Source organism: Leucoraja erinacea, chromosome 6 (assembly GCF_028641065.1).
Source record: "Leucoraja erinacea ecotype New England chromosome 6, Leri_hhj_1, whole genome shotgun sequence".
NCBI lineage: Eukaryota > Metazoa > Chordata > Chondrichthyes > Rajiformes > Rajidae > Leucoraja > Leucoraja erinaceus.
Genome location: NC_073382.1, coordinates 52,482,662 through 52,508,321, shown reverse-complemented (window position 1 = coordinate 52,508,321; position 25,660 = coordinate 52,482,662). Strand labels below are relative to the sequence as shown.

At 43.7% G+C, this 25,660-nt stretch overlaps 1 protein-coding gene across 1 annotated transcript in view; it reads right to left on the bottom strand.

The window, feature by feature from the left end:
- The window catches only part of gucy1a2 (guanylate cyclase 1, soluble, alpha 2), a 142,603-nt gene that overhangs the window by 34,181 nt on the left and 82,762 nt on the right, over nucleotides 1-25,660 (bottom strand). The window contains exon 5 of the mRNA XM_055637048.1: nucleotides 1,202-1,687. Within this exon, the coding sequence (XP_055493023.1) occupies nucleotides 1,202-1,687 (486 nt within the window). The remainder of the gene's footprint in view (nucleotides 1-1,201; nucleotides 1,688-25,660) is intronic.

Sequence of the window (25,660 nt, the reverse complement as noted above, 5' to 3'; positions counted from 1 at the left end):
GCTTAGATTGTGCTAATTGGTCCTCGATAGGACACAAAGTGCGAGAGCAATCTATCCATGTTCTCCGGAGATGCTGCCTGATCCATTGAGTTATTCCAGCACTTTGTGTCCCTTGTGTAAACCAGCATGGGCAGTTCCTTGTTTCTACATTAGATTCTCGACCTTTTCCTCAGTATAAGTTGTTACCTTTATTCACCTTGTCTCAACCTCTGATGTATTTAAACTTTCCTTTCCAATCGCATAGCCTTTTTTTTTTCTTTCTCCCCCCCCCCCCCCCCCCCCCCCCCCCCTCCCTCCCTCTCTCTCTACCTCTCCCTCTCTCTCTTTCTCTCTCCTTCTCTACCTCAATCCTCAATTGTCTCTACACTCACACCAATTGTATTGTGCTGCCAAAATTGTCAGTGGAACAGGACATGCCTGGGGATGTGGGGGGAGTGCGAGATGTCAGGCGAAAGTTTCAATTTCAGGGGCTGGTACACAACTATTCTGTGGTACAGTTTACCAGTTTTTAGCATGTGTTTAAATGTTTGTGTTCACAACATTGAGGCTTAATGAATTGGGCATCTGATTCCAGGGACAAGTTAATTTAACTGTTCTCTATTGTTTTTTGTTTTACTGTTGTCCCTATTGGAGGCTGATAGAATTGAAAGGTTTGCTAGGTTATTTTTGATAGACAGATACAAAATGCTGGAGAGATCCAGAGATGCTGCCTGTCCCGCTGAGTTACTCCAGCACGTTGTGTGTATCTTTGGCGTAAACCAGCATCTGCTGTTCCTTCATATACAGGTTTATTTTATCGGTCCACTACAACCTTCCATAATCCATTCACACTAGTTTTATGTTATCTCCCTTCCGTATCCACTCCCTACAGACCTGGGGCAATTTACAGATGCCAATTAACCTCCAAAATTCACACGTCTTTGGGATGTGGGAAGAAACCGGAGCACCCGGAAGGAACCCACGCAATCACAACGAGAACGTGCAAACTGAGGTCAGTATTGAGCGTATGGGGTGATCGCTGGCCGGCAAGGACTTGGTGTGCCAAAGAGCCTGTATCTCTAAAGACTAAACCTCTTTTAAACTATGCCCCTCTCACCTTAAAGCTGTGCTCTCTAGTATTTGATTTTTCCAACCCGGGAAAAAGATTCTGCCCGATCTATGCCTTTAGTTTCACAACAATGACATTGTCCTTTACAATTACCTTGTACACATCCAGGATTCCACATTGGTAGTCAAATCTGGTGTATAGTTCGTTCAGCATACTGATCACTTGCATCGGGGTGCATTGTTCACAAATAGCTGTGAAGCCAACAATGTCCGAGAAAAGCATGGTGACGTCGTCAAACTTTCTTGCCTGCACGGATTTTGCTTGCCACAGCTGTTGGGCAATGTCACCTGGGAAAATCGAATACAGCAAGTCCACCGTCTTCTTTTTCTCTTCTTCTAAGGCTTGATGTGCATTTTCAAGAGTTGCTTTCAACTTGTCCATGCATTTCTTCAGGCCATCCTGGGCTTTAGCTTGCTCACCCAGCAAGATAACATCTCGGGTAGCATCATGGATGGGTATGTCCGAGAGATGCAAGCCTCGTCCCATTAACTCCTCTAGTTTGTCAACACATGGTGAGCCCAGGAACAGGATAGAGTTTGATTCAGGCACATAAATCATTTGTCCCTTTATCTCCATCACCTATGAAGAACAAGAAAGGTTTTTGTCATCTGTTCCCACCATAACCCAAACATCATTACAAATTACTTAAACATGAAATCAACAATAAATGGAGAAAAATTGGCACAACGTCAAGGAATCTTGATTGGGATATTGTCCTTAGATTATGTTGGGGGCTAGCACAGAATACTGTAGACAGTCGTGCATGAAAGAGGAATAGATAAGGATAGATGCACAGAGTCTATTCCCCAGTGTAGGGGAATCAGGAACCAGAGGTTACAGGTTTAAGCTGAGAGGGAAACGATTCAATGGGAACCAGAGGGGCCACCTTTTCATACAGAGGGTGGTGGGTATATGAAATAAGCTGCTAAAGAAGGTCATTGAGGTAGGCTCTAACAACATTTAAGAGACATTTTGACAGGTACATGGATAGGAAAAGTTTAGGTGAATCTGGGCCAAACGTGGCAGGTGGGCAGTGTGGCTGGGGCATCTTTGTCAGCATGACCAAATAGGACCAAAGGGCCTGATTCCTTACTCTCTGACTATGATATCGTTTTTTTTAGCCCTATCTGCCACTTCCTTTATCCCCCATTTACTTACTTAGCTTCCTGTGATCTTTCAGCTCAATTATTCTGTAATATTGCATTCTGATACTTTCTGGTTAAAGATATTTTGCCTGAATTGTGTTTATCAGTAATTATATTTATGGCATCTGTTTTTGGATTTATAGATGTAGTGAGTCCATAGAGCAACATAGCATGGTAAAAGGCCCTTCGGCCCAACAGATCCATGTTGACCAATTTGCACAGATGGGTAATCTGAGAGTTGGTGCAGACCTTAAGGACTTCATAAATTGGTGGACTGGTGATGAGTCTGCACATTCACGAATGAACTCGTGACTCTCAATCTAAATGTTCCTAATTCAGTGATAGTCCCTCTAATTTACCAATAGTCTCTCTAATTCAGTGATACTCAGAACATTGTCTTTGAGATGCAACTTGGAGTTCTTCCGCTATTCCACAGTTCGCAAAGCTGCATCCCTTCGTTATCACCTCTTCCCCAGCCAACAATAGGCCATTATGGGCTCCATTCTTCCTGGACCATCTATTGCCAGCCCTGATTCATTCTGGCCTTTTCCTGCATCCAGTTCCAAACTCCCAACCCCCCCCCACCTCCACCCCCAACCTGGGCTGGCTGTCTGAAGAAGGGTTCCGATCTGAAACGTCACCCATTCTTTATCTGCAGAGATGCTGCCTGACCAGTTAGGTTAGCCCAACACTTTGTGTCTATCATTTGCAGCTCTTCGAGTTCTCTGTAGCAGAACAACATTTCCTTTCCTAACAGAGTAAAAGAAATCATACATTTCCCGTTGAAATCTGTTAACACCGGGACACTCGTTAAAAATCAATTTGAATTAATTTAAGAGTCCAATCCTCTCATGGATGTTCGTACCCCTGGTGTTGCTGCGCAACCCAGCAGAGCAACAAAGATAGTAGAAGTATGAAGATTAAAATAAATCTTCCTCTTTAAAAAGGAATGGGATTTTTATTCTTTGTGCCCAGTGGTAGAGATAAACACTTCTCTGTAATATGCAATCATTAGAATTAATGCAATTTAAAAAAAAATCAAAGACTAAAGGCAAAATCAGCTTACTCTCCAACACACATAAGAGTCTCTTTGAATTGCTGATCAACCATAGCACTCAACTTCACAAAACCTGCGTGTGGGGAGGAGTCTTACATTAACGGAGACCAGGTGATAAAATAACGGAGACCAGGTGATAAAATATATGCAATAAATAAAGACACAAAGTGCTGGAGTAACTCAATGGGTCAGGTAGCATCTCCAGAAAACATGGATGGATGTTCTGAGGATCACCCATCTAAGGACCGGAGATGCTGCCTGACATGCTGTGTTACTCCAGCACTTTGTGTCTTCTTTTGCAAACCAGCATTTGCAGTTCCTTGTATCTCGTTTTTACATGCAATAAATACGTTGGCTAAACTTAGTTTTTTTTATCACTTCAGATTTATTTGGTTGCATTTTCAGAGGATTTGGGTTTAACTATAATTATGTTATTCCGATCACTGTATGCGCTTGCTTGGTGGAATGGTGCGGTGAAGAAAGAGCAGTATTAACATCACATAACTGTACTGTTGCTCACTTTCAACTGAAGAACCTGAAAGACAATAATTGAATGTGGCTGTGAAGCCCAAGCTGATTCTCAGACCCATGTAATAGGGTCATAGAGCCAAACAGCACAGAAACAGGCTCTTCGATCCACTTGCCCATGCTGACCCAGATGCCCCATCTATACTAGTGTCACCTGCCTGTGTTTGACCCATATCCCTCTAAACCTTTTCTATACCTGTTCCTGTCTAAATGTCTTTTCCAGCCAAACATGATCCATTAAAAGCTCCACCCTTCCTGAGGTCATCTGTTGCCGGCCCTGATTTGTTCTGGCCATTTCTCATCTCCAACTCCTGCCCCCCTGCCCCCCCTCCCTCCCCCCCCCCCCCTCCCTGCAATACTGTCATTACAGGCAAAACTGCAATACGTTTAGGTCGTTCAGTTTAGAGATACAGCGGGGAATCAGGCCCTTCAGCCCATCGAGTCGGCGCCAACCAGCGATCCCCATACACTAGTTCAATTTTTGGATTACATTATCCGGGCTCTGAATGTGGGGGAGGAAAGCGGCCTACCATCGCTGGAGCTGGAGGCCCCCTCGGACGGTCGTGAGCCCCACCGCGGGGCGTGGACTTAACATCGGAGCTGATCCCTTGCCTGGGATCGCTCCCACCATGACCACCGTGGAATCAACACCAAGGGCTCGCAGTCTCGGGTGAGGCCCCGACGTGAGGTTCGATCGTCCACCGTGGGGGAGCTGATGACCCCCCCGAAGCGGGAGCTTAATTGCCTCGACGCGGAGGGCCTGAACGTCGCCGGCTACGGGAGTTAAGAACATCCCATCAACGAGGGCTTGAGGCCCATGACCGACGAAGAACTAAGGGAAGGGATTTGAACTTTATTTCGCCTTCCATCACAGTGAGGAATGTGTAGGAGTCACTGTGGTGGATGCTCATGTTAAATATGTTTTTGAATGATCTGTTACTTTTAATTGTATAACTAACCTGGCCAATTAAATTCCTTATATGTTGCAAAACATACTTGGCGAATAAAGTGTGATTCTGATTCTGATTCTGATAATGCGGCTTTTAAGCTTCAAGTCTCACACACTAATTGGCCGTAATGTGGCTTTTAAGCTTCAAATTCAAAAGCTTCAAATGGTGCTTTTTTTAAATTCAGAGTAAAAATATTTGTAAAACCAGTTATGTACGTGAATGAAAACATTTATTTTACTCTGAGATAAAAGAGGTGCTCATGACAGTACAGTGTACCAGCACCTAAACTAAACATTATTTTATCTTCCAGCCACAAGACACATACCTTTATTAATTGTGCATATTGGCACCTTATTGTCGACCAAAACAGCACTGCATTAAAGGATGCCAAGGATGTAGTCTTTCAATTTAGCAAGCAACAATTCAAAATGTTTTTGTGTTATATTGTACATTTCCCCAAATACAATTTGGTTCCCATTTCATGTTCTGCACACTGTTAATGTTTGATTACACCAGTATCTGAGTAAGGTCCAATTTTAAATTGTCTTGTTGATCTCAGTGGTACCCTGAAGTAATCTACCCCAATACTCATTAACAAATTCCAAAGAAAATGATCCTAATCTAACATTAATTTCATTTTCAGTCATTTGATATGAATGCAAATATAATCTTTATTTTATACAGAGGTTTTGAAGATGAGATAAAGAGCATAATGTAATTTATTCTGATTCTATGTTAATAAGAAGCATGCTCATTGCCAGGGGTGGTGGTGGAGGCTGATACAATGTTGGCATTTGAGAAGCTTTTGGATTGGCACATGGACATGCAGGGAATGAAGGGATGAGGCAAAGGAGATTAGTTTAATTTGGCATCATGTTCAGCACGAACATCCTGTGCAGTTCTTCAATGTTCTTTGTACTCATGCAGTGTACCACTCCTCTCTAACTTACTTATTTTGCCTAGATATGTTCCATCTACTCTTTACATGGCCTCAGCATGGCCACCAGCATAATCAAGACCAGTCGCACACCGGTCACTCTCTCTTCTCCCCTCTCCCAACAGGCAAACGTGATAGAAGTGTGAAAATGCATACCTCCAGATTCAGGGACAGTTTCTTACCAGCTGTTATCTGGCAACTGAACTGTCCTCTCACTAGCTAGCGTGCGGTCTTGACCTCCCAGCTACCTCACTGGAGAGCGTTGAACTATCTCTTGCACTAAATGTTGTACCCTTTATCCTTTATCTGTGCTGTGGATGGCTTGACTGTATATCACGGACAACACGACAGCGGTCATCAAGAAGGCTCAGCAGCGGCTGCACTTCCTGAGGGTCCTCAGGAAGCACAACCTGGACTCTAACCTGCTGCTGACCTTCTACCGCTCGTCCATCGAGAGCCTGCTGACATACTGCATTACAGCATGGTATGGCAGCTGCACCATGGCAGACAGGGAGAGGCTTCAGAGGGTAACTAGGACAGCGCAGAGGATCATTGGCTGCCCTCTCCCCTCCCTGATGGACATCTACACCTCCCGCTGCCTTAGCAGGGCAAAGAAGATCATCAAAGACAGCTCCCATCCTGCGTTTGGACTGTTCGACCTGCTGCCCTCTGGAAGGCGCTATAGGTGCATCAAATCCAGGACAAATAGACTCAGGAATAGTTGCTTTCCGAGAATTATAACTACTATTAATTCAAATTCACACATGCACTGACTTCACTGCCCAACACGGACTTCCATCTGTATATATGTATATATGTATGTAGCGCCGCAGAAATTGTGCACCTATTCCCCCCCCTTCTCCCTTCTGTTTTTTGTTTTTTCTGTTTCTTGTTTTTGTGCTAAATTGTATGTATGCACTGAGTACGAGCAGCTTTCATTTTCACTGTACATGTATAGTGACAATAAATGGCATATCTATATGTATATCATGTATATATCATCTGACTGAATAGTACACAACAAAAGGTTTTTCACTGTACTTCAGTACACATGACAATATAAAACTAAATCAAACTAAATATGCATGGACTAGGTAGAGTTGTGATCTCATTTGACTTCTGCTGAACAGATGAAGATAGAAGGAGTAGACCACTTAATCCCTCGAGACTGGGATTCAACATGATCATGGCTAAATTGTCACTGGCCCCGTCTCCACTTCTGTGCTGTGCCTTGATGCCCCAATTTTTTAAAAATGTAGTTACTTGCTCCATAAATCCTCCAACGATCTGGCAAAGAATTCCAGAGACTCGCCATTATTGAGAAGTTCCTATGCACCTACGTTTTAAATGGCACCCTCACCCAATCTAGGTCCCCTGATTCGAGATTCTCCCATAAGTGAAAACATCTTAGCATTTATTCCTCAGGAACATATTGGTCTGAAATACGACAGGTGGAGCAGCAGTAGAATTGCTGCCTTACAGCACCAGAGACCCGGGTTTGATCCTGACCATGGGGTGCTGTTTCTATGGACTTAGTACATTCTCCCTGTGAAGGGATGAGTTTTCTCCAGTTGCTCCAGTTCCCTCCCACACTACAAAGACGGAAAAGTTTGTAGGATAATTGGCTTTGGTAAGTTGTAAAATTATCCCTAGTGTGAAGGATAGTGTTAGTGTACGGGTTGATCGATGTTCGGACTCAGTGGGCCAAAGGTCCTGTTTCTGCACTGTATCTCTAAAGTCTAAAGAATAAGGTCACCTCTCATTCTGTCTATGAACTAGAGACAAATGACATCCGCAGTGAGAAATCTATGCTTGAGTTTTGGTGCCAGGACATGTCCTGTATGAGCCCACTGCCCGTTTCAAAGAGTTCCACTCAGTCCCCCATAGCTGAGCTTACACCGCATGCTGTCATGTTAGGAGCAAAGAGGTTCTTCTGCAGTTGTACAGGGCCCTAGTGAGACCACACTTGGAGTATTGTGTGCAGTTTTGGTCCCCTAATTTGAGGAAGGACATTCTTGCTATTGAGGGAGTGCAGTGTAGGTTCACAAGGTTAATTCCCGGGATGGCAGGACTGTCATATGCTGAGAGAATGGAGTGGCTGGGTTTGTATACTCTGGAATTTAGAAGGATGAGAGGGCATCTTATTGAATCATATAAGATTATTAAGGGTTTGGACATGCTAGAGGCAGGAAACATGTTCCCGATGTTGGGGGAGTCCAGAACCAGGCGCCACAGTTTAAGATTAAGGGGTAAGCCATTTAGAACGGAGATGAGGAAGCACTTTTTCTCACAGAGAATTGTGAGTCTGTGGAATTGTCTGCCTCAGAGGGTGGTGGAGGCCAGTTCTCTGTATACTTTCAAGACAGAGCTAGATAGGGCCCTTGAAAATAACAGTCAGGGGATATAGGGAGAAGGCAGGAATGGGGTACTGATTGTGGATGATCAGCCATGATCACATTCAATGGTGGTGCTGGCTCGAAGGGCCGAATGGCCTACCTATTGCCTATTGTCTATTGATCACCTTTGTCATTAACACTTCTTTACTTTAGACTTTACTATAGAGATACAGTGTGGAAACAGGCCCCTCGGTTCACAGAGTAACACCAACCAGTGATCACTCCGTACACCAGCTCTATCCCACTGGGAGGAAACCGGAGCATCCAGAGAAAACCCATGCGATCACAGGGAGAACATACAAACTCCATACAGACAGCACAGCACCTAAGATCAGAATTGAACCCGGGTTGCTGGTGCTGTGTCAGTGGAAAGGGAAATGAGAGATACAGCTAGTGATATGGAGAGATATAGAAAAAATGAACGAAAGATATGCAAAAAAGTAACGATGATCAAGGAAATGGTCCACTACAAAGGACAAAGGACAAAGGACATTTATTATCACACTAACTACACTAATACCCTACACTAATTTCATTTTATTATCCTTGGATTACAATTAACTTCCCCAGACACTAATGCTCCCCTGCGAGAGAAAATTCATTTTAGCCGATCAAACTTCCAAACTGCATATCTTTGGGAGAACTTGGAGGAAACAGGAGCAGTTACTGGGGTAACACGCAAACTCTGCACATAGATCAATGGAGGTTAGGACTGAACACTGGGTCACTGGAGGTGTGAAGAAATAGATCAACTATTTGTGCCACCGTGCCATTACTCTTTCTTCTAAATTATGGATATACACATTATCAAAGGCCTTAGTGTATTTATTATCCTGAGGAAAGTTTCAATAAAGTTGCATCTTCAAAATCTCCAAAGAAATCTCCAAATATATAATCTTGCATCCCATTCGATTATCCAGGCAGCTTTTTCACTGAGAAGGTGGTGGGTGTATGAAATGAGCTGCCAGAGGAGGTCGTTGAGGTAGGTATCTTAACAGCATTTAAAAGACACTTGGGCAGGTACATGGATGGGGAAGATCTAGAAAGATATGGGCCAAATGCAGGCAAATTGAACTAGCTTTCAAGGGGCACCTTGCTTGGCGTGGACAAATTGGGCTGAGTGTCCTGGTTCTACGAGTCTATCCACTTTGGATCAGTCGTCCATTTCACAGACATTTCTGTGTAGCAGCTTTAAAACCATCTTATTGTTCAGAACATCCAATTATCTAATTCAATTTTTACTGATAACCCTCTCTCACATTCTTAGCTAAATATCCATTCAGCTTTATTTTAATCAATACAACCTTGACTTGCAATTTAGGAAGCAATTGCTCCTCCAAGAGGATTGTGGCCTTTAATAGAACAGGACTCGTTAATAAACAGTTCACACAGACTTTTTAATTTCCTGTTAAGACATTGCACAAATTATAGTAATTAATTCTGCTGCAATGCTAAGTTGCTTATCCTTGTTTTCCTGCAACACATACTCAATCAGCAAAACAAAGGAAAGCAGTATCAAGAAGAGGGCATAACTTTAATCTGACAGGAGCAAAATTTAAAGGAGGCTAAGTTGGACCCGTTGGGTTCCTGTCACACGGGAGGCCTGGTCCCCCAACGCAACCTGTTCCCCAACGCAATATTCCACCATTCACCCATAGCCCCCAACTGCGCAGGCGCGGCTCATTTCCCCTCAAACCCCAGCACTACCTCCCCCTCCTCTTCATCCTCCCTCTTCTTCCCCTCTCCTCCTCTGCTCCCCCAATACCTCCCTCACCTCTCCCTCCTTCTCCTTTCCCCTACCCTCAGTCACTCACTCCCTCCCTCCATAACTCTCCTCCCCTCCCTACCCCCATCCTATCCCTCTATCCCCCATCTCCCCCACTCCTCACCTCCCCCCTCCCCCCCCCCCACTATCCCTCCTGCCCTCCCCCACTGCCCTTCTCTCCCTCTATTCCACACTCCCTACTTCTCCACTCCTCCCCCTCTATTCCCCCTCCTCGCCCACTCCCTCCTCACCTCCCCCACATCCCCCCCTCTTCCTTGCTACCCCTCCTCTCCCTCAATCCCCCCACTCTCCCTCCTCACCGCCCCATGATCTCGAGACTGCTAGCTTGAGGTGGGGTCTGTCGGGGGGGAAGGGGGGGGGGGGGGAACGACTTGGGGCGGGGGCTGTCAGCAGGGGGGGATGGAGCACGACAGGGAGGGGGACAGCTTGAGTCAGGGGCTGTCAGGGGGGGGGGGGTTTGGGGGGGTTGAGCGTCTTGCAGCAGCCAGGGATGGGGACGACTTGAGGTGGGGGCTTTCGGGGGGGAGGGACCGTCCTGCAGCCGGGGAGGGGGATGGCTTGAGTCAGGGGCTGTCGGGGGCTGTTCGTCCTGCAGCTGGGGGAGGTGGACGGCTCGAGTCGGGGAACCCCAACCCAGGGCCCGGGGTGGCAGAAATTAAAATAGAAGGAAACTTACCCGTGGAGACTTTGCTTCGCCGTTGTGATGAGGGGGAAAAAAGATGGCATTCTTCGGAAATTATATTCTGGAAAGGCCGTTGGGTTCCCTTCGCGACGCTAGTAAAGACACGCATGGGAACTCTCCCCGACTGCGCATGCATGGTTTTTAGGGTTTTCAAACCTTAATAACTTTTCAAATAAACCATCGATTTGAACAAAACTTTTCACTTACAGCACAGGACAATGGTGAGTAAGGTGGGGACAAAAATCATGGCGCTATCGTAAACCATTTTTGCGAAATAGAAAAACAACGCTAACCTGCAGGTAACAAGATGAGAGTTTTAGTTATATACTAGACTAAGTGGGACCCATTGGGTACCATGTTCACACCGGAGGGCTGGTCCCCCAACGCAATATTCCACCTCTCCACCTGTCCAGCTTTCTGGAGCGCTAGTATGGGTGTTGTGGGCTGAAGGGACTGGGTTAGTATGGACATTGTGGGCAAATGGATTCATCTCACTCTCAGCTGGTGGGCTGGCAATTGACTCACGGCTATTCCTTGAAATTCCATTTCAAGCAGGGTGCAAGGCCACCAAATTCAAATGCAGTTTATTACCACTTCAAGCAGGGTGCAAGGCCACCAAATTCAAGTCCAGTTCCATGCCATTTCACGCAGGGTGCAAGGCCTCACAGTTCAGTAGACATTCAGTGTGTTCAGTTGATTCACAGCTCCGACAGAGTCGTGACCTCTCCCTGCCCCATCTTGCAGAGGCTGAGCCACATCCACATGTCCGGGTTTTATAATCCTCCCCCTCCCACTGGAAGGGGGGTGGCCTTCATGGCGTGATCGACAGGAGAGTTTTTTAAACACTAATAACACTTTTATTTTTAATTGGGAAGAATCCTCTGCACCTGATGAGCGGAGGTGGACTGAGTAAGATGGCCAAAAATCACAGCCGTAAGTGGTAGCGTTTTATCTAAAATCAATATACAGTGCAAACAGGAAGTTGTCAAGTTTAGACTTTTAATCATTTGCCATTTCAAACAAACCACCACCAAACATTTGCTGTGCTTTATTTCAAACCAACCACCACCAACCGTTTGCTGTGCTTTATTTCAAACCAACCACTACCAACCATTTGCTGTGCTTTATTTCAAACCAACCACATTTTCATTTTCAAACCACATTAAGGGCACTCAAGGTCAGTAAAACCACACTCACAGTTTAGTATACATGTGTTCCATGTTATTCACAGCTCAGACTGAGAGACGTGACCCTCTCGCTCCCCCATCTCGCAGAGACTGACTGAGGCACTCAACACTTCCTGGTTTTATAGTCCCTCTGGAAGGGGTGTGACTTTCAGGAGAGAGAATCTCAACATTTTTTAAACACTAATAACTGTTTTATTTTTCATCGATGGGAAAAATCCTCTTGTCCTGCTCAGCAGAGGGGGACTGAGTAAGATGGACAAAAATCACAGCCGTAAGTGGCAGCGTTTTTTCTAAAATCAATATACAGAACAACAGGAAGTGGCCAAGATCAGACTTTTAGTAATATAGATACTAGACCAAGTGCAGACCTGTTGGTCTGCTCTCCCAACGCACCCTTTCCCTACCCGTAGCCCCCATGGGAGGCGTTGTCCTCCAACTCAAGCCGGTCCCAAACGTAAGATTCCAGCACTCCCCTGCCTCCCTGAGCAGTGGGCTTTAAAACAAATTCCAATTGCACTTCCCCTGCGTGTTGCAATAGCAATTTTCCCTCCCCCTCCTGTGAGGTGAAAAGTTCAGAGTGTTCCTGTCGTCACTGCTAGCTGAGCCATTGTGACGTCATCAGTTGAAGCTGGTCATTTTGAAATTCAAAGTATTTTGATTTTGTTTTTACTTTAATCAGTAATGTCCAGAAATAAAGCATAAAATGGTTAGTGAAAGTGATCTCTGCCTAGAGGGAAAAAATGTGAATCAGAATATGTAAAATCCTTGTGAAAGTTGGCATTTTTAAAGCTTTAATCATGAATAAAGTGTCAAATACAGGATGAAGCCTTCAGTGAGGCTGATCACTGCTGTTCGAGCCATTGTCATCAGTGAAAGCTGGTCATATTAAAATTAAAATCTTTTGATGTTTTTAAACTTCTTACTTTTAGTCAGTAATAAGTCGAGAAATAAAGCATAAAATGTTCAGTGAGGGTGATCCCAGCCTCGAGGGGAAATATGTCAATCGAAATATGTAAAAATGGAATCATTACAGCGTAGTGTTTTTACGAAGATGTAAAGACAGCCACATATACACACACACATACACATATACACACACGTAGAAGATCAGATGTTGGGTCTGCTCCCCCAACCCACCCGTTCCCTACCCGTAGCCCCCACGGGAGGCATGGTCCTCCAACTCAAGCCGTTCCCGAACGTAAGATTCCAGCACTCCCCTTGCCTCCCTCAGCAGTGCTCTTCAAAAAAAATCCCATTGCACTTGCCCTGCGTGTTGCAATAGCAATTTGCCCTCCCTCTGCTGGTCGAGCCATTGTGACGTCATCAGTTGAAGCTGGTGGTTTTAATTACAAAGTCTTTTGACTTTTTTAGACTTTTAATTAGTAATGAGTCGATAATAAGTCGAGAAATAAAGCAGAAAATGTTCAGATAAGGTGATCCCAGCATCGAGGGGAAATATGTCAATCGGAATATGAAAAAATGTTATCGTCACTGCGTAGTACTTTGCATTTGTTTTCAAGGAGAAGGACATGGAGGACAGTAAGATTAGTGTGGAGAATACTAGTATGCAAGGGTAGTTTGAGATTATAAAGGAGGAGGTTTGGTGTTCTTGAAGAGCTTTACGGAGGATAAATCCCCAGGACCTGATAGGATCTATTCTAGGTTATTAAGAGAGGCAAGAGCGGAGACTGCAGGAGCCTTGACAAAGATTTTCAACTTTTCCAGCTACAGGAGAGGTTCCGGAGGACTGGAGAATAACTAATTTTATTGCTTTATTTAAGAAGGGAAGTAGAGAGAATCTGGGGAGACTCGCGTCAGTGGTAGGGGAACTATTGGAGAGGATTCTTTGGGATAGGATTCACTCCTATTTGGAAAAGAATGGGTTAATTAGGAACAGTAAGCATGGCTTTGTGCATGGCAGGTTGTGTCTTATTAACTTGATCAAGTTTTTTGAGCAAGTGATCAATGAAGTGATCAAAGTTTCCCATCAATGGTACTATTTCATTGGTTGCCATTATTAATAACCAGTTTATTTTCCCAAGTTTTCTTTTTAGCTTCTCAAAATCCAATTTATCCACCTGCCTTACTCAATAATGAACTTAAAATGTATATTATGGTCATGATAATTTGAATATTCCCCTATCTTTATACTTTATTTTCTCCATTTTCTCCAGATTTAATAACCTTTGATTTTAAATCACTTTATTGAGAGGTCCCTTCCTTTCCCTGCAAATTCCTCCAGCCCTAAGACTTTGCAGGTATCTGCAAACTCTGAGCCAATGCCGTTGCCAGGACTACGGGCCTTTATGGCCAAGCTAAGAATTTAAATTTATTTTACAATCGGACTTGAAGGGTACGCGATGGTGCCTAAAACATGACGACTCCTGCATAAGGGCTCAATGCGGTCCCTATCTTGCACTCACATACTTAGTATGATTGTGCCTAATGAATTGCTGCAATGTCGTTGAACTGTATGCAAAAAAATAATTTCACTGTACTTAGGAACACGTGATAATAAAGTACCATTGAACCATTGATTTATTTCTGGCATATTCCTCAGTTTTGAATTGATTGATTCCAGCATTAGTCAAGGTGTAATAGCTAATAAGCCCTCAAGCTCCAGAATTAGCTCCTTAAACCTTCCTATCCATCTACTTACAACTTTTAAATTGCAGGAGTGTGAAAAAACGCTAAAGAAAATATCTGGAAATGTTTGGACATGAAACCACATTGATGAAGGAATATAAGAAAATGTCCAGAAATGGATTTGGACATGAGATATTGAAAATGAAAGCATAAAAGTGAATAAAATACTATAAAAACATAGAGGATGTTTAGCTATTTTTAATTTAATTTAAAGGTACAATGCGCAAACGGGCCTTTCATCCCACCAAGTCCACGCCGACCAGCGATCCGCGTACACCAACACTATCCAGCACACTAGGGACAATTTATCATTTTTAGCAAAGCCAATTAATCTACACATTTGTATGTTTTTGGAATGTGGGAGGAAGTGGAAGCACCCGGAGAAAACCCATGCGGTCACAGAGAAAACATACAAACTCTGTGCAGACAGCACCCATTGTCAGGATCGAAACCGGGATTCGGGTGCTGTATGGCGACAACTCTACCACTGTCCCACCCTCAAATTTGATATTGCTAAAAAAAGACACAGAGTGTCAGGATCGAGTTGTGTATCAGGGTCTCTGGCATCGTAAGGCAGCAACTATACCGCTGCGTCACCATGCCTCCTCTTTTGTGTGTAATCTCACTGCAGGAAGGATCTGAAAATCATTGAAAAGACAGTGGGAAGTATCACTACAATTACAGTGTAAAAAGTATTAGCAGTTATGAAGAAAATTTTCTGAACAAATAAGTTTGAAACAGGAGGAATGGATTTTCTAAAGTTTTGAAAGATCTTCGGGAGATATATAGAACGTGGTTATTTTCACTTATTGGTCTGTAGGAAGAAGGGGATATGGTCTGGATCACCTCACAGCAGTTAAGTTGGTTAAGAAGGCTTTCGGCACATTATAACCATATAACAACAAACATATAACAATTACAGCACGGAAACAGGCCATCTCGGCCCTTCTAGTCCGTGCCGAACACTTACACTCACCTAGTCCCATCTACCTGCACTCAGACCATAACTCTCCATTCCTTTCCCGTCCATATACCTATCCAATTTATTTTAAAATGATCAAATCGAACCTGCCTCCACCACTTCCACTGGAAGCTCATTCCACACAGCTACCACTCTCTGAGTAAAGAAGTTCCCCCTCATGTTACCCCTAAACTTTTGTCCCTTAATTCTCAAATCATGTTCTCTTGTTTGAATCTTCCCTACTCTCAATGGAAAAAGCTTATCCACGTCAACTCTGTCTATCCCTCCCATAATTTTAAAGACATCTATCGTCCCCCCTTAAGCTTCTGCACTCCAAAGAATAAAGACCTAACTTGTTCAACCTTTCTCTGTAACTTAATGCTGAAACCCAGGCAACATTCTAGTAAATCTCCTCTGTACTCTCTCTATTTTGTTGACATCATTCCTATAATTTGGTGACCAAAATTGTAAACCATACTCCAGAATTGGCTTCACCAATGCCTTGTACAATGCCTTTAACATTACATCTCAACTTCTAGACTCAATGCTCTGATTTATAAAGGTCAGCACACCAAAAGCTTTCTTTACCACCCTATCTACATGAGATTCCACCTTCTGGGAACAATGCAAAGTTATTCCTAGATTCCTCTGTTCAACTGCATTCCTCAATTCGCTACCATTTACCATGTATGTCCTATTTTGATTTGACCTGCCAAGATGTAGCACCTCACACTTATCAGCATTAAACTCCATCTGCCATCTTTCAGCCCACTCTTCCAAATAGCCTAAATCTCTCTGTAGACTTTGAAAATCTACTTCATTATCCACAACACCACCTACCTTAATATCATCTGCATACTTACTAATCCAATTTACCACACCGTCATCCAGATCATTGATGTATATGACAAACAACAGTGGACCCAACACAGATCCCTGAGGCACCCCACTAGTCACCGGCCTCCAACCTGACAAACAGTTATCCACCATTACTCTCTGGTATCTCCCATTCAGCCACTGTTGAATCCATCTTGCTACTCCACTATTAATACCCAACAATTGAACCATCTTAACCAACCTTCCATGTGGAACCTTGTCAAAGGCCTTACTGAAGTCCATATAGACAACATCCACCACTTTACCCCCATCAATTTCCCTAGTAACCTCTTCAAAAAATTCAAGAAGATGAGTCAAACATGACCTTCCAGGCACAAATCTATGTTGACTGTTCCTAATCAGACCCTGTTTATCCAGATGATTATATATATTGTCTCTAAGTATCCTTTCCATTAATTTGCCCACCACTGACGTCAAACTAACAGGTCTATAATTGCTAGGTTTACTCTTAGAACCCTTTTTAAACAATGGAACAACATGCACGGTACGCCAATCCTCCGGCACCATTCCCGTTTCTAATGACGTTTGAAATATTTCTGCCATAGCCCCTGCTATTTCTACACTAACTCACCTCAATGTCATTGGGAATATCCTGTCAGGACATGGAGACTTATCCACTTTTATATTTTTCAAAAGTGCCATTACTTCCTCTTCTTTGATCCTCATAGTTTCCATAGCTACTCTACTCGTTTCCCTTACCTCACATAGTTCAATATCCTTCTCCTTGGTAAATACCGACAAAAATAAATTGTTCAATACCTCCCCCATCTCTTTTGTCTCTGCAGATAGCTGTCCACTCTGACTCTCTAATGGACATATTTTATTCCTCGTTATCCTTTTGCTATTAATATAGCTGTAGAAATCCTTTGGATTTACTTTCACCTTACTTGCCAAAGCAACCTCATCTCTTCTTTTAGCTTTTCTAATTTCTTTCTTAAGATTCTTTTTACATTCTTTATACTCCCCAAGCACCTCCTTTCATGCTGCCTATAATTATTGTAAATCTCTCTCTTTTTCTGAACCAAGTGTCCAATTTCCCTTGAAAACCATGGCTCCTTCCAATTATTACTCTTTCCTTTCAACCGAATAGGGCAATAAAGATTTTGTACTCTTAAAATGTCACCTTTAAATGTCCTCCATTTCTCTTCTGCATCCTTCCCATAAAACAAAATGTCCCAATTCACTCCTTTTAAATCCTTTTGCATCTCCTCAAAGTTAGCCTTTCTCTAATCAAAAATCTCAACCCTTGGCCCAGTCTGACCTTCTCCATAATTATATTGAAACTAAAGGTATTGTGATCACAGGACCCAAAGTGCTCCCCAACACATACCTCCGTCACCTGACCTGTTTCATTTCCTAACAGGAGGTCCAGCACTGCCCCTTCTCTAGTAGGTACCTCTATGTATTGGTCTTCATCAGTCAGAGTATTGTGTACAGAAGTCGGGAGGTCATATTACAGGTGTTAAAGACTTTGGTGAAATACATTTAGAGTATTGTGCGCAGTTGTGGTCACCATGTGAAAGGAAACATGTTGTCAAGCTGGAGAGAGTGCAGAGAAGATTTATGATGATGTTGCCAGGCTTGGGAAAGATTTAAAAGGAAACTGAGGGGTAACTTTTTTACACAAAGGGTGGTGGGTGTATGGAACAAGGAGACAGATGAGGTAGGTACTATCACAATGTTTAAGAAACATTTTGACAGTTACATGGATATGATAGGTTTAGAAGGATATGGGAAAAACACAGGCAGGTGGGACTAATGTGGATAGGGCACGTTGGTCAACATGGGCAAGTTGGGCAAATTTCTATGCTGTCAGACTCTATGACATCAAAGAATGAAGGATGACATTAGAACTCAGACACACAGAGATAGAAACACAGACACGTAACACATAAACATTAGGATATATTCCTTCACTGCACAGCAGTGACTCAAGACCAATAGCATTGTTAAAGAATGATTTGGACAAAGCTTTGAAAAAGAAACTGAAAGAAAAAAAGTAAATAAACTTTTGGATGGGGGCACTAGACAAACAGTACAGTTTGAAGAAGGGTTTCGACTCAAAACGTCACTTATTGATTTTCTCCAGAGAAGTTGCCTGACCCGCTGAATTACTCCAGCATTTTGTGTCTACCTTCGGCATAAACCAACATCTACAGTTCCTTCCTACTGTTACGATGAGCTGAATAACCTCTTGTTGTGCTGTCTTGCAAATGATCCTGAAAGCATGCATGTAAATTTGCTCAGATTCTCAAACGCTGCAAAATTTGAAATACATCAAAATGCACACTAATTATATGCTGAATGCTTTTGAATTGCTTCCACTCTGAGCAAATTATGAATTGGTAATCACCTCTGGTGCACAAATGTAACTGAGCACTTGCCCCTGGGAAAAAGCATAATTTCACTGATACCTGCGTTCTCATCCACCTCACCCAGCACTATCATTATGTTCTGTTCACAAATGACATTTTCTGGTGAGAGCTTTTAATTATACTGTTTATGGATCAATATTTGCATACTTAACATCAAAATTAAAATCCTTCAGGGTTGTTTAATTTAACTGGTATTTGACACTGAAACGTAACCTTGACAATGCTACACATAGGTCAATAATACAAACAGAAAATGCTGGGGGAAAAACAGGAGCATCTGTGGAAAGGGAAACAGTGAATGTTTCAGAGAAATGGAGGCACAAGGGACAGCAGATGCCTGTGTACAAAAAACGTGCCGGAGTAACTCAGCCGGTCAGACAACATCTATGGAGATTTTGGATAGGCAATGTTTCAGGTCGGGACTCTTCTTCAGTGATAGTCTGAAGAAGGGTCCTGACCCAAAACGTCATATTTAAACTTTAGAGATAAGAGAACGGAAGCAGGCCCTTTGGCCCACTGTGTCTGTGCCCACGATCATCCTGTACAGTAGCACTGTCCTACACACTAGGGACAATTCTTTACCAGCCAATTAACCTACAAACCTCTAGTAGAAAAGATTCACCAGGCTCTTTGAGGAAAAATTTATATGCAACTAAGATTTAAACCATCCCACCCTTATCTTGTAACTCTGTCCCATCATTTGAGATTTTTCCCATTTGTGGAAACTTCTCAACCTTATCAGACCCATGACATGATGAAATTGAGAGTTTGCAATCTCCACCCTCTACCAAATAGGGTCCAAAAGCAAAAGCAGCAACTTCTCCAAAGCTTCCTTCATGATCACTCTTTCAGTCACACCCTCCTGTCACCAAGCACTGATCAAATTCAAGGTGAATAATCCATTGATTGCAACTGGCTCCTAGAACATCAGGGTAACTCTACCCTCTCCCTGAATTGAGTCTAAAGTCTAACTCAATTCCAAGCCAAAATTCCTCAAGCAGCATTATTAACTTACTTTTGATGAAATTCAGCGAGCAAACGCAATAATTCCCGATATTTTGGATCTTTAAATCTCCACAGCAAATGTCGGCTGTTCACTTCCGCTGTTTTCTACCTTCAGTTCCCTCTTGTAATTACCTTACTTTCTATCTTTTTTTTTGCCTGAAAATTTAGGCCGCTGTGCTTCACGGTCACCCCGATTAGCACAGAAAATTTCAGCTAAAAAATCGGCCGTTTTCCATGTTTTTAACGGGTGGGAAAGTGCGTGTTTCCCCATTCACTAACATGTACCGAACTGACATATGTCCTCCAGTTAAAATTTTCGGTCACGTGAGGGGGGATCTATGCTCATTTGACCTTTGGTGAAATCACCCTATTAAGAAGAGAATCGTAAGAAAGGCATGCCTACTTTGAAGACTGCAAAATCTCCTCAAGGTATGCTTACTTTGAAGAACTTCTCCTCAAATACTTTGTGAGTATCTGCAGTTTCTTGCTCCTACATTTTGATTGCTCCACCACAGCATCTCTTCAAGGCATTCTTACTTTGAGGAAGTTCTCCTCTAAATGAATCAGAAGAAGGGTCTCGACCCAAAGTGTCACCTATACACCGTGGAGCTGGATTCCGTGCTGCAGGCTATTTACTTCCTGTCTCAGGGAGATCACATAACGGCGGGAGAGAGAGAGAGAGAGAGAGAGAGAGAGAGAGAGCAAGAGAGAGCCCAGGACGGAGAAGCCAACCTTCCGTTCAGTAGCTACCCGCCAACCACCACCTCCACCGGTTGCGCCTGTGCCAAAGGACACCGTGGCTGGCTGGCGGGCGGGCTGGCGTCGCTGTCTGTGGGTGCTTCCAGTCGGCTGAGCTGACGGTGCGCGCTGGTGTTCTGCCGCTCCGCTGCTCCGCTGTTCTGGCTAGCTCAGGAGCGAGACGGAGTTCGGCCAAAAAGTTGTTGCAGCCGCAGGAACCGAAGTCCAGAAGTTCCTGTTGGCTGTACGAAAGGAACACAAGACTGCTCCGTGTGAGCAGACTTGAAGCAGGTAGGTGAATTGTCGCTGGTTCGCAGATTCTCAGGAGACACGGGGCGTCGCGATGTGCTAAGTCCCGTTTCCACGCTGTATCTTTAAACTAAACTAAACACCACCTAACTATTGAAAAATATTTCCATACAACAGATTTCCATATGCCCAAAGTTTTGCAGGCTCATGTTTCCAGCAGTTTTTGGCTTGTTTTAGATATCCAGAATATAAATAATTGTAATTAAAGATGTTCACCTTCAAATTACATACATTTCAAACCCCGCGCAAGATGATTTATAAATTCTCATTTTCAAAATTTCCATTGCTGTCGGACCAAATTAACAGGTTGCAGCTGCTGGAAGGAGAACTGTGCTCGCAACTAAATGGTAATTATAATCCAATTTTAATCATACCTCACCTGCCATCCTACTGCAATGAAAGTAAGTGAATAGAAAGATTTATCAAGATGCCCCATTAATATTATATGTTCTGCACTTTTATTCTTAAGCTGAGAAAAACTGCACTGAAGACTACATTGGAGAACCTCAGGTAAGTTGTAACATAAAGCCTCTGTATTGGTCTTATTTCAATAATAACATCAGACAGTCATGTCCACAAGTCAACTGGTAAACAGAGACGATCACACAATTTTTAGGACGTAGGATAAATCAGAACCTCCCAAAGGTTACAGGACGAACATGCAAACTCCACACAGACAGCACCCGAGGTCAGGATTGAACCCAGGCCTCTGGCAACGTGACGCTACTAGCTGTGTCACTGTGCTACCCCGGATTAAACTTTTTTAGACTTTAGGCTTTAGAGATAAAGTGTGTAAACAGGCCTTCGGTCCACTGGGCAGCGATCCACCCCCCACCCCCGATACTCAAGCACTATCCTACCTACTAAGAACAATTTACAATTTATACCGAAGCCAATTAACCTATAACCCTGTGCATAGAAACATAGAAAATAGGTACGTCTTTGAAGTGTCGGAAGAAATCAGAGCACCCTGAGAAACACAAGTGGTCACAGGGAGAGCGTGCAAACTCTGTACAGGAATGTAGTCAGGAACCTCCCCGGGTGCGTGGCGCTGTAAGGCAGTAACTCTACTGCTGCGCCATTGTGCTACCCTTTCGTTTGACACATTTATGCCCAACTGACCAGATCAGCTATATCATCCTCCATTCTAAAAGATTTTCTCCTTCCCATCAATGATATTCCCAACTTCTGTACCATCTGCAAATTCCTTTCACATCCCCGAAAATTAAGTCGAAATCGTTAGCATATGAAGCAAATGGAAAGGTGCTCCTTCTGAGTCACATGGAAACGCTATTGGAAACAGCCTCCCAGCCTCCCAGCCGTCATCATCATCTTTTGCTTTCATTGCCTTTATACCTTCAATGCATTCAATAGAACATAGAACAGGACATCACAGGAAATGGGCCTTTCATCCCCCAGTATTTCTGCTGAATATGATGCCGTTAAACTGATCTCATCTGCCTGTATATGATCCATATCTCCCCATTCCCTATATATCCAAGTGCCTATCGCTGCTATTGTATCTGCCTCCACCACCAACCCTGGCAATGCATTCCAGGCCCCCACTACTCTCAGGGTCAAAAGCTTGCAACGCGCATCTCCATGAAACTTTCCCAACCTCTCACTTTATAGCTATGCCCTCTAGTACAGGATATTTTCACCCTGGGGGGGAAAGATAAGAGCTATTGATTATATAAGTTGGGACATCATGATATAGTCATAGAAGTTGTGGATGAGATCACACTTGGAATAATGTGCGCAGTTCTGGTCGGCCAGCTCTAGGAAGGATGTCATTAAGTTGGAAAGGGTGCTGAAGAGATTCACCAGGACGTTAGCAAGACTTGTGGCTTAAGTAAAAAGAGAGAGACTGGATAGGGTGTGACTTTTTCCTGTGTAGGAGGCTGAGGAATGCATTTAAAGGGGATCGAGAGAAAGTTTATTTTTCAACAAAGAGTGGGTTCGACCGTATGATGGCACGACCCTTGGGAGCCGCCACAGGTTTATATTTGGAACGCACTGCCAGAGTAGATGATGGAATTGGATAAAATTACTATGTTTAAGCGGGACACTTATCTTTTGGTCCATTACAGGCATTGCTCATTCTCAGATATTCCTTTGTTCTTTTTGTAATTATGACGCATTTGTTGCATTTTCTTTGATTTTTATCTGGCAGCAATTTATTCTGCTTGCTTTCTTATTTCACTTTTAATTTCAACACTACACTTGCTAAATGCTTCTAGCCTTTCAATGGTATTACGTTCTTGATATTTGACACTCACTGCCTTGTTTTGCCAGGTTTACATTACACCACAAATGTAGCCGGGACAGAAAATGTATCAACTCCAATGAATAGAACAGAATTTATAAACACTAAGAGAACATCAAGACCAAGCTCTTTTCACTTGCTGATTCTCTCCAAGTGCTTCTAAATACAGGCAGGGCAAATTTGCAGGTGCCTTTAATTGTTTAGCTACACATTTTGACAATCAGTTTAACTGAAAGAACAGCATGGAAATAACTTTAAAGGACACAAAGTGCTGGAGTAACTCAGCGGGTCAGGCAGCAACTCTGGAGAACATGGGTACATAACCTTTCAGGTCAGGACTCAATAGAGGCTAAGTCAATGGATATTTTTAAGACAGATTCTTGATTAACATAGAAACATAGAAAAAAAGGTGCAGGAAAAGGCCATTCAGCCCTTCGAGTCAGCGCTGCTATTCAATATGATCATAGCTGATCATCTAAAATCAGTACCCCATTCCTGCTTTCTCCCCATATCCCTTGATTCTGTCAGCACTAAACGCTACATCTACTCTATATGAATATATCCAGTGAATTGGCCTCCCCTGCCTTCTCTGGCAGAGAATTCCACAGATTCCCAACTCTCTGGGTGAAAAGGCTTTTCCTCATCTCAGTCCTAAATGGTCTACCCCTTATTCTTAAACTGTGATTCCCCAATTTCCTGCATTCTAGGTCAGGGAAAAGAAGCAGGAGAATTGGGTTGTGAGAGAAATTTCCTGGAATGGCAGTCTCAGCCTAAATGGTAACATATGACAGGGGTTCCCAGCCTTTTTTGTCCCGTTACCTGGCAACTTTTCCAAAGTAACTGTACCCCCACTGTTTTGGGTAATTTGAGTTCACACTCTACCATAATAAGAAAGGGGACATTTTAAAATACTGATTTCAACACTGCCCCTGGGTAGTAACCCCCTGGGGGTGTCAGGTTGGGACTCTTATATGAACATGAACACAATCGGTCGAAATGTCACCTATTATCCATGTTCTCCAGAGAAGCTGCCTGACCTGTTGTGTTACTCCAGTACTTTGCATGCTTTTGTGTAAACTAGCATCTGTAATTCCTTGATTCTACATGGAAATCACTTTTGGGGAATAGTTAGATAACCATGGTATAATTTAAAGCAGCCAAAACACATAATAACCTGCCCATCTTAGATATAAGGGCAGTGATTTGGGCTCAGTCACCTATTAACCTATTGCAAGATGGCGGCGCGCACAGTTGCAGCGGCTCTAAGCTTCCCTTGCTCCTATAACATACGACAGGTGCGAATCTCACCTTCCCAGGCCGGATTTGTTTGTAGCCAAGACACCGTGTTGTGGCAAACCGGGCAAGCAAAAGCGTGGTCGCCGGTCCGGACTACTTTTCCAAAGTAAATTTAGATCCCCAACAAAAATGGACCTGTTTTGTTCAGTAATTTGAGTCACACACTTTGTACACGCACCTACCATTGAGCTAGCAGGCCGCACAGCAAAGCAACAAAACCAAAGGGGACATTTCACAACAACTGGTGCACAAATACACAGCAATCATAGACAGACAATCTGAACAAGTATTTAGATGCAGGCCCCTCCACGTGAGTTTACCCGTGGTCATAGTTAAAGCATCCCACCGGATGCTATGCTAGCATAGCCCTAGGCTACCTCCATAGCGCTATCAGCAAACAAGAGAACACCTACCCCAAAGCAGCCCATATCATAGCTGGTGATTTTAATCACGCAGACTTAAAATCAGTTCTCCCCAGGTTTGAACAACACATCAAATATGCAACCAGGGGGGAGAAAATACATTAGATAAGGCCTCCTCAAACATCAAGAAGGGGTTTAGAGCCACACCACTACCACACTTAGGCCAGTCGGATCACCTATCCATTCACTTAGTACCAGCATACATCCCCCTCAGGAGAAAAGCTCAACCCGCCACCAGGACTGTTAAAACTTGGCCTGAAGGAGCTTCCTCACAGCTACAGGACTGCTTTGAAAGGACAAACTGGGAAATTTTTGGAAATCAGAACTTGGAGGAGTACACATCCACGGTACTCTTTTACATCCAGAACTGTGTTGACAACGTCACCGTCGACAAACTCATCCGGGTGTACCCCAACCAGAAGCCGTGGATGACAAAAGAGGTCCAAACTCTCCTCAAGGACCGCAACACCGCATTCAGGTCTGGCGACAGAGCCCTGTACAGCGCTGCTAGAGCCAACCTGAAGAAAGGCATCAGGGATGCCAAAGCGGCCCGCAAGAGGAAGATAGAGGACCACTTTAACAACATCGATCCACGGCGGGTGTGGCAGGTCATCCAGCACATCACCAACTACAAACCCAGCAACAGCACGACTGCCGACGGCGACGCCTCACTGGCAGAGGACCTGAACTGCTTCTTTGCTCGCTTCGAAGCAGAGCCAGAAGAGTTTGTCACCATTCTCCCACCAGCCCCTAACGACAACAACTACACCCTCACTGTGCAGGAGCATGAAGTGAGGCGGGTGCTCAGGGCGGTGAACCCGAGGAAGGCTGCTGGCCCGGCTGGCGTGACAGGAAGGGTTCTGAAGGAATGTGCAGACCAGCTCTCCGAGGTCTTCACGAAAATCTTCAACCTGTCCCTGTCCAAATCCATCATCCCACCGTGCCTGAAGTCTGCCACAATCATCCCAC